This window comes from Patagioenas fasciata, chromosome 1, assembly GCF_037038585.1.
Source record: "Patagioenas fasciata isolate bPatFas1 chromosome 1, bPatFas1.hap1, whole genome shotgun sequence".
NCBI lineage: Eukaryota > Metazoa > Chordata > Aves > Columbiformes > Columbidae > Patagioenas > Patagioenas fasciata.
Window position 1 is genome coordinate 164,619,314 of NC_092520.1, and position 13,748 is coordinate 164,633,061.

Consider the following 13,748-nt stretch of genomic DNA (forward strand, 5'->3'; position numbering starts at 1 on the left):
GGGACAGCATGATGTGCCACTTGATGGAAATTACGAGGAACTATGAAGGTTATATAAAGGGCTGGCTAGCAGAAAAAGAAGGCAACATTTTAAAAACTCTCTTAAAAAAGGAAACAATCAACTTGATGGACCCAAACCCTTTCCATAACTTCATGCCTCAATATCCCATGAATTATTGAAGACGGTTTCAGTGCATTATTTCCCACAGCTGGGTTTCCTGTCTGGGCCATTTATTTGTCCCATTCACACCGCAGGACTCAGGCTGACCCATCTACCCCTTCGCAGGCAGCATCACGTCGTGGGGCTGCCCTGAGGGGGCCCCAATTTGAGGCACTCCTTGTCTCAGGGTGTCCTTGTTTCCAGCCCCCCCTATGCCAAGTTTCAGTGGTTTACTTTGGTTTTGCTTAACTGGAAGCAGAGCCAAGGGTCACGCTGACAGCGAGGTGAATACCAGGCTTGGGGCAAGTGGGAGTGTGGAGCCCCCTGTTCTGCATCCCATCCCTGATGGTACAGGCCCTCTCCTACTAATGGTTTTCCATCTGACCTCTGTGGGGGGGAAAGGGTAAAAAGAAGAAAGTGGGGCAGAAGGGGAACAGGAGAAGAAGGAAACGAAAGGTGGGAGAGGGGAGAAAAGGGGAACACAGAAAAAGGGGAAGAGAAAAAGAAGAAAATGAAACTAAAAGAAATAACGACAGAAAGATAATGGAAGAAAGCAGGGAAAAAAAAAAAAAGGAAAAAGGAAAACAGAGAAAGGAAAAACCGTTGAGGAGGAGGGCTGTGCCAAAGCCAGCAGCAGCGGGGCAAGCCCTGCCCTGCGCTTGAACGAGCTGGTGCCACTGCCCCTGCCGGGCCCAGTGCCGGTCCCGGTCCCGGTCCCAGCGCCTCCCGGGGCGCGGGAGGGGCGGCCGGGGCGCGGGGCGGGGTGGCGGGGCGGGCGGGCGCGGAGGGGCGGGCGCGGGGCGGGCCCGCACGCAGGCGCGGTGGGAGCCCGGGGCGCCCCACGCGGGCGCTCCCAGAGCCTCGGCGGCGGCGCCCGGCTCGGCAGTGAGGGGGGCGCGGGCCGGGGCCAGAGCCGGAGTCGGAGCCGCGGCAGCGCCAAGGCGCCGCGGGAGAAGGGCGGCAGTCGCCGCCGCGCCCCGCATCGCTCTCTCCGCCGTTCACCCCGCTGCTATGGGGTAGGGGGCGGCGGAGGCGCAGGGGGGACGCCGTCAGCCTGCGGCCGCCGGCGGAGCGCGCAGCGGCGCCCCGCGGTGCCGGGGGGCGTGAGGGGCAGCCGCGGCGGGGCTGGAGCGGGAGGCCGGGCAGCGGGGGCTGCCCCGGTGCGAGTGCGGCGGCAGCAGGCGGAGAGATGATCGCGGAGTTGTTGAGCAGCGCCCTGGGGCTCGCCCTGTACCTCAACACCTTGGGCGCCGACTTCTGCTACGATGACAGGTAAGGCGAGGGGCGGCGGGGCCGGGCGGGCGGGAGCTGCCCACCTGCCGGGCGCGGGGCGGCGGCCGCACCCCTCGGGGTTACTGCAGGAGGATCCTGGGGGCTCCTCGGCTCCGGGTGGCCGCGGCGGCTCCCGCCGCTCCCGGGGCTTTGACAGCTCCCACGCGGGCTCAGTCCCCTCCAGCCCTTCCCGGTGGGACGAGACCAGCTGCTTTAACTTAGCGTGTCCTGGGCTGATCCCACATTCGCGGTGTCGCCCGGGCCGTTGAGTCCCCGGCCGCCTCCCTTTCCCCCGCTCCACCGGGACCGAGTCCCGCGCGGGAAGTTGCCGTGGGCTGTCGGGCTCCTCCGAGCGGCCGCGGGGACCGGAGCCCCGCGGGCGGGGACGGGAACAGCTGCCGCTGGGCTGGGCTCCCTACCTGTTCCTCTCCTGAAAGTATCTGCCTTCAGAAGCTGCTGAAAGGCGCTGTTAGCAGTCGGGGAAAATTCCAATATGTGCCTTTTTCCGGTGACTTAATCAGATCACAATTAAGCCAGATACATAATTAAAATGTATTAGGGAGAGCAGCACGCCTGGCTAAACTTATTAACCGTCCTGGGGTGTTTCATGCTCCATTGGAATTAAACCATCCAAAAAGTGAGCACGGATCGACTTTGACAGCTTTTCCATCAGCCTCTGGCGAGCGAGCGTCTCCCCTGGGTGCGGGCGGGCAGGTCCCTGCGCTCCGCGGCCGCCGCTGCCCGGACCCCGCTCGCGGTTCCACCGAGGAGGTGCCGACCGGCCGCCCGGGAGGGAGAAGGGAGGGAGGGGTGCGTGAGCGGTGGGTCCCTGCTTTGTGGCTCGGGTCCGGGGTACCAGCGAACTCTCCGAGCGGCTGTCAAGCTGGCTTAGTGCCTTGGAGCTTTTTGCGTGAGGGAAGGACAGCGAGGTGGGGTGGGGGATGCACCTGAGCAGAAAAATGTTGCTGGATGAATGGAACTTCCCCGGCGCGCTGATGGAGTAGGAAAGGATGAGTTATGTCTTCGATTAGGCGTTTACCTTACGAAATAACCTGCCTGTCCTGGAGTGAATCAGTTACTGAACTTGGAATTTTCCTCCTTTACGCTGTATTATGGTGCACCTGCCGTGTTTAAGGATCTGTCACCACATTCAGAATAAACCCCCCTGTTTTCAAGGGTTGCTACTATTAAACCTATTATACTCAAAGTCGCTGCCAAGTGTTAGTCCCGGTCCAGGTCTCTGGCTGGGAACAGCATCGGTTACAGAATGTGGAGGTTCAGGCTTCAGTCCTTGAGGTCATTTACACATGCTTGAAGCCTTGTGAAGCAATTTAGTATTTTTAGGATTCTGTGAGCCTCCCAATTATCTACAATGACTTGTCTTAAACCTATTTTAACGTTTCAAAACTTCATTCAGAAACAGCAAAAGAAAAAAAAAATTGCTGTTATCCTGAAATGCAAAGTCTGAGTTGGATCAATAGAAAGCGGTGAATATTTTGACACACTGACACTATTTTAAACCCGCTTGTTATAGTTAACAACTGCAGGAGTTGTGGAATATTTATGTAACCCTAAGTAGCATATGTTGCAATATTTAGGCAAAACTGGGTTGTTTAAGGACATGCTTGTAAATCTGTCCTGCAGGCCAGTTGAAATTGGCTAGGCATAGAAAGCAATTTGGAGTCCTACCTGGTGTTATTGATGTGGAGGTCAAGGTTACTCTTGATCTTTCCTGAGTGCGCTTTAATGCGCTTAGAAAAGAGTGATATTTGAGTGTCATCTCCGAAAGGGTGGAAAAGATAATTACACACTATCTTTGCTAGTACTGATCCCAGACTATTTAAAAGGTGTTCTAAAACATTGCTTTGCTTATGTGTTTACGTCCTAACTAAATAAAGTACTTCTCATCATTGTAGCTAAGATTTAGGCATTCACTAGAGTGCCCTGAAAGCCAGTTAATGGCATTTCTGTATGCAGGGTCATCTAATTAGGATGTTTTTCAACTGCAGCACTGGATGGGGCAAGGCAGAAATGGCTGTTGCATGCCAGTAATTGTTGAACTAGAAAGGGTTATCTATTCAAAGAGGCAGGCTCTCAGACCCAAAGTGTTCTTTTGACTGTAATCACAGAATCTCACTACCCTGCAGGAGACAACTTGAAACATAACACTAGAAAAGGAGGTCGATGCTGGAGCTGCAGGACACAGCCCTCCATGTGGGAGATGGATCATGCTACTAACTTTAAGTGAATCAAGATTGTGCATTTAAGCTGGGAACCTGCAATGTGTTGTTTCAGAAGGGCAGCATATTGCCATAGCTCTTTGTGCTTCTTTTGCCATTATATTGGAATTACATCAGACTGTTCTTTTTTTAATATAGTGATCAAATTTAGTATATAAAGGGTGTCTGTAATTGCTTTCTGTGTTTTTTTTATGTAGGCTGGGTAAGATTTAAGTGGCATCGTAAAAACTTCTTATAGCAAAATCAATTTCCCCATGGTAAAACTTAATATTTTAGCGGCTGCACGGCACCAAACCAAAGACTGTATGGACAGTGATATAACAAACTTGCTTGTAGTCTGGGCTTTATGACTCTATATCAAAGGATTCAGTATTTTATTTCCCACTCCTCACCCAGTTAACGTGAAGTGGAATGAATTTAAAGCCTGAGGAAGTTAAGTAAGGAAATGTGTACATTCTTCTCGTCATTAGTCTGCCTAACTTGTTTCTTTCAGGCTAGAGAGGTATGTGGCATGTACATAATCAGTGCAAACATGTGATCTTTTTGATCAATTGGCTTATTGATCACTCAGAATGAAAGTGACAGCCTCTAAATCCAAGAGCCAGTGTAAACACTGCTGCTTTTTTTTCCCCGTCTGTGAGCCTAGAAGATACAAGCTTTTGTCACCCTGTTCCCTGCTACTGTAATTCTCATGAACAGCTGTGATATTTCCTAATTACATGTGTAGATTATTAGGTAGTCATTCTCCCCAACTCAAAACCTCCTTGTTCATCTAGGAACAAATCTATTTTTTTAATTCTTTTAGCTTATTTATTTGAAGCTGGATGCAGCATGCAATAACCTAAAAGAAGTGATAGATACATGGGAGGGGGGAAGTATTTAGATGTTGGTCTAATGCCACAGTGAACTCACATTGCTTGTTAATAAAGATTTATTTATTGCTGAGCAAAATCATCTTGGAACTGATAACAAGGGGTAGGGAGAAATGCAGTTTCCATTCCTGTGAATGTACTGAAGGTCTCGCTTGTTGCACTGTGTCAAATCCAGCTTCTTGCCAGATTAAGGGGGGCTAATCTGCACATGCAGTTCTTGCTTCATGCTAATATCTACCAGTATTACAGCAGGGAAACCCATTGCTGCAATCAGACTTAACACACCCGTGTAATTATTTTTCCCTGTCATTTAAGCCCCCCCCTCCCCAAAGTAGGCAATTTGACCTTTGGTTCTTTGCATTGAAGTTGTAGTCCTTCCTGTGACCTGTGCTAAATGAGACAGGTCACTGTCAGTTTATAGCTGGGGTATGGAAGATTTAGTGCCCTGCCTATCTGAGGTTGTTATCTGAGTGTCTGAGGTATCTGCGTTATCTGAGGTGTTGCTACAGTGAACGTGTCAAAAGCAACTCATCCATTGAGGTGTTCCTTCCTACTCCCAAATGTCAGAAGAAACACATACGTTAAGGAATTAGTAGGAATCTTTAACCTTGAGTGATGTATTTCTCTGTGCCACATTGATAAAATTGGTGCTTTGGAAAAATACGTACAGATTTTCTTGTCTCCATGTAGGGCTCTTCCATGAGATTCGGTAGCACTGACCAACTTTCTCTCACTTGTGCTGCATTTTATTTAGTAGGCCTGGATGGGGCAGCCTTGCTGAGGTAGAAAATCTCCAACAGCCTTGTTTCAAAGTCGCAGGGCAGTGTTGCAAACTGCTTTGATGAAATCCTGATAAATGCTTTCACCCTGTAGTGTCAGACTTGTATCACTTGAAAATAGGCCGAGCCCGTACACATTTGACAGTACTTCTGTTGGGTCTGCCACATGAGATTTAATCTAGCAAGTGACCCAAATACGTGCACCAGAAGCACAACTATAAGTACACTGGGGAAAATTGCTTGCCATCTGTCTCCTTGTTGTGTGTGTATATTTGATTATTAATTTACATCTGTGATTTTTATGGCCCCTTTTTGTCACCTACTCTCAATTTTTCAGCTTCAACCGTACCTCACCAGTAGCTTTCAGTAGCTCCAGTCTGCAGGTGGCTGCAATCTTCGGATTTCCAGCAGTGAGCCTGGTGGTTGGGACACAGGGACTTGTATGCTCTCTCTATAGTGTTTGCTTTTTGTCCTTTCTGCTGTATCCTATATGTGCTATTTCAAATGACCGTAAAGATAATTTGTATAGGAAGCAGGGACTCTAACATGCTGATAAAGAACAACGTAACCTGGAGAAGATGCTCAAGTTGCTGAAGCTACGTAGTTTTCAGGTCCTGTAGCTGAGTATTAACCAAGCAAAACAGTAACTGATTATCTAATAGGATGAACCTGGTGTGATAATATTCCATTAATTCGATATCTATTCCATTTTAAATGCTGAATATAATATAAAAATATATTTGGCTTTTGATTTGAAAAGCATTTGTCCATGAAAATTTATGTTCAGTGAAACACTTTGATCAGGATGTGAAATCTTAGTTTCATCAAGATAGTGGGTTTCTTTTTCAGTGGAGATGCTGTAGTGTAGAGATTTTTGGAAGGAAAAAAAAATACATCCCCACAGGCTTTATTTTAAGATTCTCATTGCATATATAACACTAACATAAACACGAGTCACTTCTGGTAGCTGGTTCAGAGAATAAATTCATGACTGTTAGCAGACGGAGAGCCTCCCTGAGTCACTGACGGGATGTGCCTCATCTGCAGGAAATTCTTTCAGCACACAATGGAGTTACAAATTCAAATGATCCACTTTCTCCAGCATCTCCCATATGTATTCCAGCTGCACTTCTGGATCCTTTAAGTTTACCAGAGTGAAAGTCATTCAAAAGGCTCAGAAGTCTCTCATCTCAATTTGTTAACCATCTGATAGCTGTGAGAGTGCTAAATTGGAGTTCCTTTGCCTCCCTCATCTGGAAGTTTGCCCTTTTCTCGTTGTTGGCTGCTAGCATATTTTTTTTCCCTGTGAAGCTGACTGTTTGTTTATGGAATTTTTTTCTTTAGCTGAAATATTTGATGCTGAAGCTGTAGATGCAAGCCTGCTGGCAACCTGTGGTGAACGTTGCTCCAAACGTACAGTTGGAGAGACAGACTAAATCAGAAGACAGGTGCTTATTCTTACTGTTACTTACGTAAATGTGAATCTGTTCTTTGGGCCAATGTTTATGGTTAGATTTTTTAATTTTTATTTCTAAGTATTTTATAGGCTTGACACAGCTTTTGTTTTAACTGTCTCTTTCAACAAAGAAATCTCTTTAAACCATCCCATTTCCCTCAATACTTTTTTCATCCTTAATTTTTGTCTGAAATGGGCATTTGAAAGATGGAAACATTTTGTCTGCAGACCTGAACCTTATGCTGAAAGTTCTTTGTTCTCCATTACTTTGGCCCTTGGGTTTTTAAATTCATTTTGAAGTTTCTTTTGATTGCGGAAACCTACTGTTTGCTTTTGAGTCCTGGCAACCTTTGGACTCCCTGTGCTTTCCCAGTTGGGTGACTGATCTTATAAATGCTCCTTATCTTCCTTTAAAGAGGGAGCTTGTTCTGTGGGTAGGTTATTTAAGTCAGGATGACAGTAGGATTTCATTTCACGTATTCTAGATTGGGTTGTTAGGTCGTATTCTTGCAGTCTCAGGATAGTCCTCTAGACTTGTGGTATTTCTCTTACTGCTTGCACAGGCAGTCCCTCCTCAGTAAGTGGGAGAGGGTATAAATCCTGTAATTTCTTTCACAGTTTCACCCTCTGAAGAATTCTGTGCTAAGCCATTTGTCCATGAAGGCTGGCTTGTTGCTGAATGAGACTCTGAAGAGCCAGAAGAAATTGGGTTTTGGAATCACACCTTAAATATTACTTAATGTGTCGACTCTACTGTTCAGTTTGCTACTTCAGGACAGTTGAAATATCTTGCAGATCTGCAAATGGCTCGTAATGGGCATGTCCAGTGGCAGTGGCAGGCGCTTTGGCTCTGCCTTTGGAGGATACTTCAGCCTAGCACAGGGTTCCCGCTCTTCATATATGAGGGCTTACTGTGAAACAAAGAAGCATGCTGGATGACTGGGATGGTGGCTAGAGACCGTGTCATCTGCCAGTCTCTATTTCACTTTGAGGAAGAAGAAAACCAGCATATCAGACGTTTTGAAGCTGATGAAACTTGGCCACCAAGGCTCTGTAACCGGGGGTGGCTGGTCGACGTGCTCCGATGCTCTGCCACCTCACCCATTCCTGGCCTTGTTAAGCTTCAAGGAGAAAAAGTAGAAGTGGCTTCCTTGAATACTAATCCTTGCGTTCCCTAGGACACTGTGAATTACTCTGTTAGCTTTCCTTGTCCTATTGGCTTCAGTAGGAGATTTTTCAAAAACAGTGGGAGGTTTCTGTTGGAGGTGAATAATGCTCATTTACTGTCTTAATACCCATTCTTTCCTTCATCTCTTCGTCTCTTTAATTGCTGTTTCTTTTATTGGAAATATTGTGCTTTCAGCATAAGTTGTTTTGTCTTTTACATCTTAATTATTTAGATTCCCCCCACCCCCCACCCAGTGGTTTATTCAAATGGCCCGTATTCATGCTTCAAAAACTATTAAAAATCAAGGTAACCTCTAAAAACACATTTAAGTGTATATACCATCACTATAGTAAATAGAATAGCAGATTTTTGTTGTAAACCTAAAACTTGAGATCAAGTCTTTTCCGGCATCTGTCTTCCAGCAGAGAGCTGCACAGACTTCCTGTTAGTCTGCCACAAAGGCTGCTTAATTTATTTGTGGGGGTCAGCATTGACTGCCTCAGAGCTCCTCCTTCCCTCCAGAAGTTAAGCACCATTGGCCTCAGCAGTGCTCTGTGTCCCAGCTGCCCCAGGAAGCCAGAGACTGACAGGTAATTGAATGAGGATTTTCCACATGATGGTACAAACCATTACTGCTAGATGACTGGACTGGTGTGTGGCATCTCCTGTTATTCTCTGACCTGTCAGCAGACCAAAAAAAACCACCCACCTTGACCTCTGACCCGTGGTTCAAGGGAGGACAGGTTTTTCTGAATTTAGTGTCCTGTTTCCAGGATGGGTTTTTCTGAACTTATCTTTACTCTAGGCTATTTTGCTAATGAGAGGATTTAAACTCCTATGTGTTTTAGTCAGCTAGTCCAGTACTAGTTTAGAGGAGCAACACAGTAATTGATAGCAGAACCATTGCTGTAAAGGTTCTGCCAGTGCCTGGGTGTTATTTTCATGCAGCTCAGTAATTTGTGTACTTAAATCCTAAAAAAGGTCTTGAACTCTTGAAACAGGGTCATGATTCAGTGACCAAAATTGTAATGGAAACAAACCCACTCAGCAGCAGACTTAAACCATTCCTAGATCTCTGTCCTGTCTTCCCACCTCTGTGACTTTCTACATAGAACAATTAGTAACTGGTGCTGGGCCCAGGAACCAGTCTCCAGCATGCCAGTTCCTCATCTTCTCTGGAGAACAATCTGCATGCTGTGCTTAAGGTGGGAAACCAGTCTTTGAGCCCACTCAAATACCTAAATAAAAGATAGATACACTGCAAGTGTGTGCAGTCCCAACTTGGAGATGGCATTTCATTTCTGTACGCAGCATTTCCAATTGCTTGGTTACCTGCTCTGAGTAAGTGTGACTTCAGTTTTTAATTGCTTTTCTGAGAATTTTCCTCTGATGCAAGGGAATGTAGCTCAGAGTTGGATGTCTCTCTGTGAAAGAGATAATTTTCCTTAGGAGGCAGTGCCTGGCTGCTAAGTGCGTAGGCTCCCCAGCATCGTGGTGTATCAGGAATGCCTTTATAGCATCTAGCCTCCAACATCTATGCAGGAATATTTCTCAGCTGACGCTTTTAAAAATAGCTCTTAGGTTTTGCTCAGTAGCTATTGAAGCTGGTAATGGTTATTTACTTTGGTGTTAAAAAACCCAGCATGTATGAGTTCTGCTGTGTGAGTAAAGCGCTGAGAAATACTCTTCCACTGAAAATAGTCTCCTTAAGTTGATGTTTGCAGTGGTTGTAAAGTCAGAACTGTTTAGTGGTAAAAAAAAAAACAACAACCAACCAAACAAAAAAAAACTCCACAAAAACCAAAGCGCTGGATGTTGTCCATTTTAAAGATCTTTAAGAGTTAACACTGGTACCAGGAAAAAAAAAAACAAAACCTGTCTGTACATAAGGGTCTTCAAGCCCTTTATTGTGGAGTATCGTAGTTAAAACCAAGCCACAAAATCCACCCAACCAGCACCAAACTGTTTGGTTTTATCGAAGAGCACCTTGATATGGCTTCATCCAGATTCCAATAGGAGATGAAAGACTTCACTAGGAGACAAGCACCTGCGTGAAAATGATTGGTGTGCTGAATTTGCTTCTAGAAGGTAGGCAGAGGTGGTCTCCCCTGTCATTATTTAAACTCTAAGTATTCAGTGTGTAACTGGTCTCTGTTTTGGACCCAAGTGTCTCACAGTGATTCCTGTGCCTGCCTTCCAGCCCGAGGTGTTTCCCCAAGGGTGTTTTAACACGTTCAGAGTTCAAGCTGCTGTAAGTGCTCTAAGTGAGAATGTGAGTTGTCCAGTTGAAGTTCTTTATATATTCATGTCTATGCATTTGACAGGCTTTTAGTACTCACTTTGAAAGGAAAGATGCAATTTGCTGGATTATAGAGTAGTAGGTCAACGTCTTGGAGGCAGCATGGAGGGAACTAGAACTCCTAATCCAGAATAATTTTATTTTCTGCAAATGACTGATTTGTTCCAGTTCTTTAGCATGAAACCTTGAAGTGGGAGTTCATTCTGAAAATCAGCCACTTCTGGGATTTTGACTTTGTCTTTGAGTGTATTGTGTGTGTGTGGTTTGATGTAATAACTTTCAGAGTGTGTTTTCAGTGGTGGGCCTTTGAGAAGGCACAGGAGGATCTCGCTGCCCAATGTGCAAAGCACCACATTAAGTGACAGATTAAAAAAAAATCTACTTCTTAAAGTACCCTTTGCCTGTGCCTTGATAGGCTGTTTAATACTGCGTAATTTCTCTTCTGCAGGCTGATCCTATTGGTGCTTTTAGCCTTGATGTGATATTGTAGCACTATGGTAACGTAGGAATGTTCTTGGTTTCATTTTACAGCCTGACAATGTTCCTGGGTGGGGATCACTTATATTTGTCTGGTTCCTTTCTTTGAGTGGGCTTTTACAGGAATACTTTGAGAAGGGGATTAGGTCCAGTTAGAAATTGAGATAAGATGCTCGCATTGACCTCTGGCCATTAGAGTAGTTTTCCTAACCCCAGGTAACACTGTGCATTTTTCTTTCTGAACTGGAAGGAGCTCATACTGCCTTGAGCATCACTCTGTGGGTGGAAGAATACACTTGTAGCTGCTGTTCTGTAGGTTATGAGCCTTCTGCTATTTACTCTTTTTTTTTTTTTTCTCCATTCTTCACATGCTTTTTAAAAATAGTTTTGTTTTGTTTTGTTTTTTTTTCCAAATAAAATATATTTGAAGGAACACTGTGCCCTGTCATACCCTCTTATTTGCTACAGTTATGTGAAGATGATGGTGCTGTCACTCCTCGTGTACTTGTTACTGTATTTATTTGATTTGACTGCTTGGTGTGGCAACAGTGTTGATTGTTTTAATTATTTTAATAAGAAGATAAAGAAATTAGGCTCAGAAGTGAGGCAGGATCTCAAGAAGCCTTATTTTGTGTGTAATACATCAGCCCTCTGGATACCACTAAAATAAGAAAAACATTTACGTCTTGTGTTAAGCCTCTCTGTACTGACCTGGATGCCCTTGTTGGTGCTGGAATTTCATCAGTGAATTATCTGGGGCAACGCTCTGAAATAATTTGTGAAGCTTTGTTTGGAAGTTTAGTTTGTGAGTATCTAGCAAGGTGTCTCTTGTCCTGCTGTCCTTTCTTTGGCCTTCCATGCCTCCTCCCAACTCCCATGCCAAAAAGAAACACTGTACAGTTCCTGGGAAGATGCTTCTAGATACGGTATGCATCTATCTGTCTATATCTTTCCTGCAAAATCTTGAATTGTAACAAGAGTTTCCTTGTAAGAAATTCCATGAAGCTTCAGTGTATGAGCTTAGTTTTCTTCAAACAATTTCAGTTTTACCCGAGGAAAGTTTAAAAGGTGTTTTGAGGTGTTATTTTTATTTTTATTTTTTTAGGAGGAAAAGGAGGTTGTGTCTTGCAAAATTAATGTTAGTTACAGAAGAAAGGTTTCCTTTTTTAATTAATTATTTGTAATTAAACTTATGATCTTTTACATTTTTATAATTAAAGCAGAAAAAAGCTTTGGCTGTTTTAAAGCACTTTGATCTGAATTAAGGTTCTGGTGCCAAAAAAATAATTTAAATGCTGCATGGCTGTATAAGTAAAACTTGCTGAGAGAAAAAGTACTAAGAGAATGATGAAAAAATTCAATCAAATAAAATAGCATTTTTGTGTGTAGTAGCTATCATTTTGTAGCACAAACAGTTCTCTATAGCTTCTTTGTAACACCAGTATACTTGAATAAATTTTTTATTTGTGTGAAAAGATATAGCTGTATGTTCTATTTCATTTCACAGTACATTACTGATCTCTTGTATGTAAATCACTTGGCTTGTTAAAAGTGTTAGGATTTCTCTTTAATAAACATCATGCTTCTGGAGAGTTTTCAAGATGCACTTTCGTTAGAAGACACAAGACTTAAATACCGGGAAAGGCCACAAAGAAAATGGTTCCTCACGTTGTTGGCCTCACGCTAAAAAAGCAGAACCCAAGCTGGATCACCCCGGACTGCCGTCCACGTGCCGTTTGCTGCCAGACACACTTCTGCTCTTCCCAGGCTTTGGAATGACTGTGGAAATTGGCTTGGCACTTTCAGCTGGCGTTGTGGATTCTGATGGTTATGGTGATGTGCCTTGTGGAATGTCACTGGCAGGTGGAGCCTGAGGTGGGTGGAGGCCTTCTCCACCTCAACTGGACCTGGGGCCGTGTGTCTGGATGTGCCCTGAGCTTCTGTGCAAGTCATTACGTCTCTGATGCTGCTTCCTCTCTCCCTGCTTATGCTTGGAATGTGACTGCAAGCTCTTGGCAGCCAAAATGGTATCTTCAGTAGGTCCATTGCATTGGTTGGTTCAGTGTAGGTCAAGCATTGGCTATTTTAAAATGATGGCTTGGGCTTAAAGGGAAGTTTAATGCAAGTTGCTTTATATACTTCCATCTTTCCATGTTATTGCTAGGAGTTTAGATGCTGCTTAGCCAGAGCAGATTTGCCATGGTTTCTTTTGGATGTGACCTGCTGTGACATTGTACTAATATTCAATTAAAAAAGTCTCACTCTGTTTTGATTAATGTGGAATGAGTACATTTGCATGCATCCAAAGAGAAGGATGAATTACCCTGATTTATGATTGACCTTGGTACTTGGAACATCATGTCTGGTTGATACAGGGTTAAAACTAAAAGGAGGGCTTGAATGTCCACGGAGCAAGAAGCTAGTTGGTCCTCTGGAATACAGAGCCTGCTTTTAGCACTTGACAGAGAAAATAATGTAAGGATATTAATAAAGAAGTTAATGTTTAGAACCAATCAAAACTGATTTGCTGAGGTACAGTAAACCTGTGAGAGATTTTGCAGGAAACTCTTCTCCTCTAGGGGACAGTCAGCTCTTTCTTTCATTTTCTTCCTAAATGTTCCAATTTCAATCAATGTATGCAATCCTTTCCAAAAATAATTAAAGGCCACCTTGTTTAGGAGCCCGGAGGGTGTCTGGTGAGGTGAGGAAAGGATCCCATAAAGAAGAAAGGCCTCAAGGAATATTGGCTTTCACCTGATTGTGAGCTGCATACCTAATCTGCTAACTTGTGATACTAATATGTATTAATATTTGGTATTTTACTGTTTTGAGAAATGATGACACCAACTGTGTAAGAATGCCTGTAGCATTTTGTCCATCTGACACTTAGATATGTGGTCAAGCTACTGTAATTCTGAGCTTGATGTGTATGGCATTCATCTAGTTTTGCAGGAAAATAGTTTTGTTGCTCCAGATCTCAGTGCTCCTTGAGGATAGTGTTGGAAAAGGAGTCTTGTCTAAGCAGG

The 13,748-nt window shown here is 44.4% G+C and overlaps 1 protein-coding gene across 2 annotated transcripts in view; it reads left to right on the forward strand.

Annotated features, from left to right (window-relative positions):
• The first annotated feature begins 1,081 nt into the window (after positions 1 to 1,081).
• The window catches only part of TMTC2 (transmembrane O-mannosyltransferase targeting cadherins 2), a 256,190-nt gene continuing 243,523 nt past the window's right edge, over positions 1,082 to 13,748 (forward strand). The window contains exon 1 of one of the 2 annotated variants that reach the window (XM_071799635.1): positions 1,082 to 1,431. In XM_071799635.1, coding sequence (XP_071655736.1) covers positions 1,349 to 1,431 — 83 coding nt within the window. In that variant the 5' untranslated portion in view covers positions 1,082 to 1,348. The remainder of the gene's footprint in view (positions 1,432 to 13,748) is intronic. The other variant, XM_065856816.2, reaches the window with a different exon arrangement.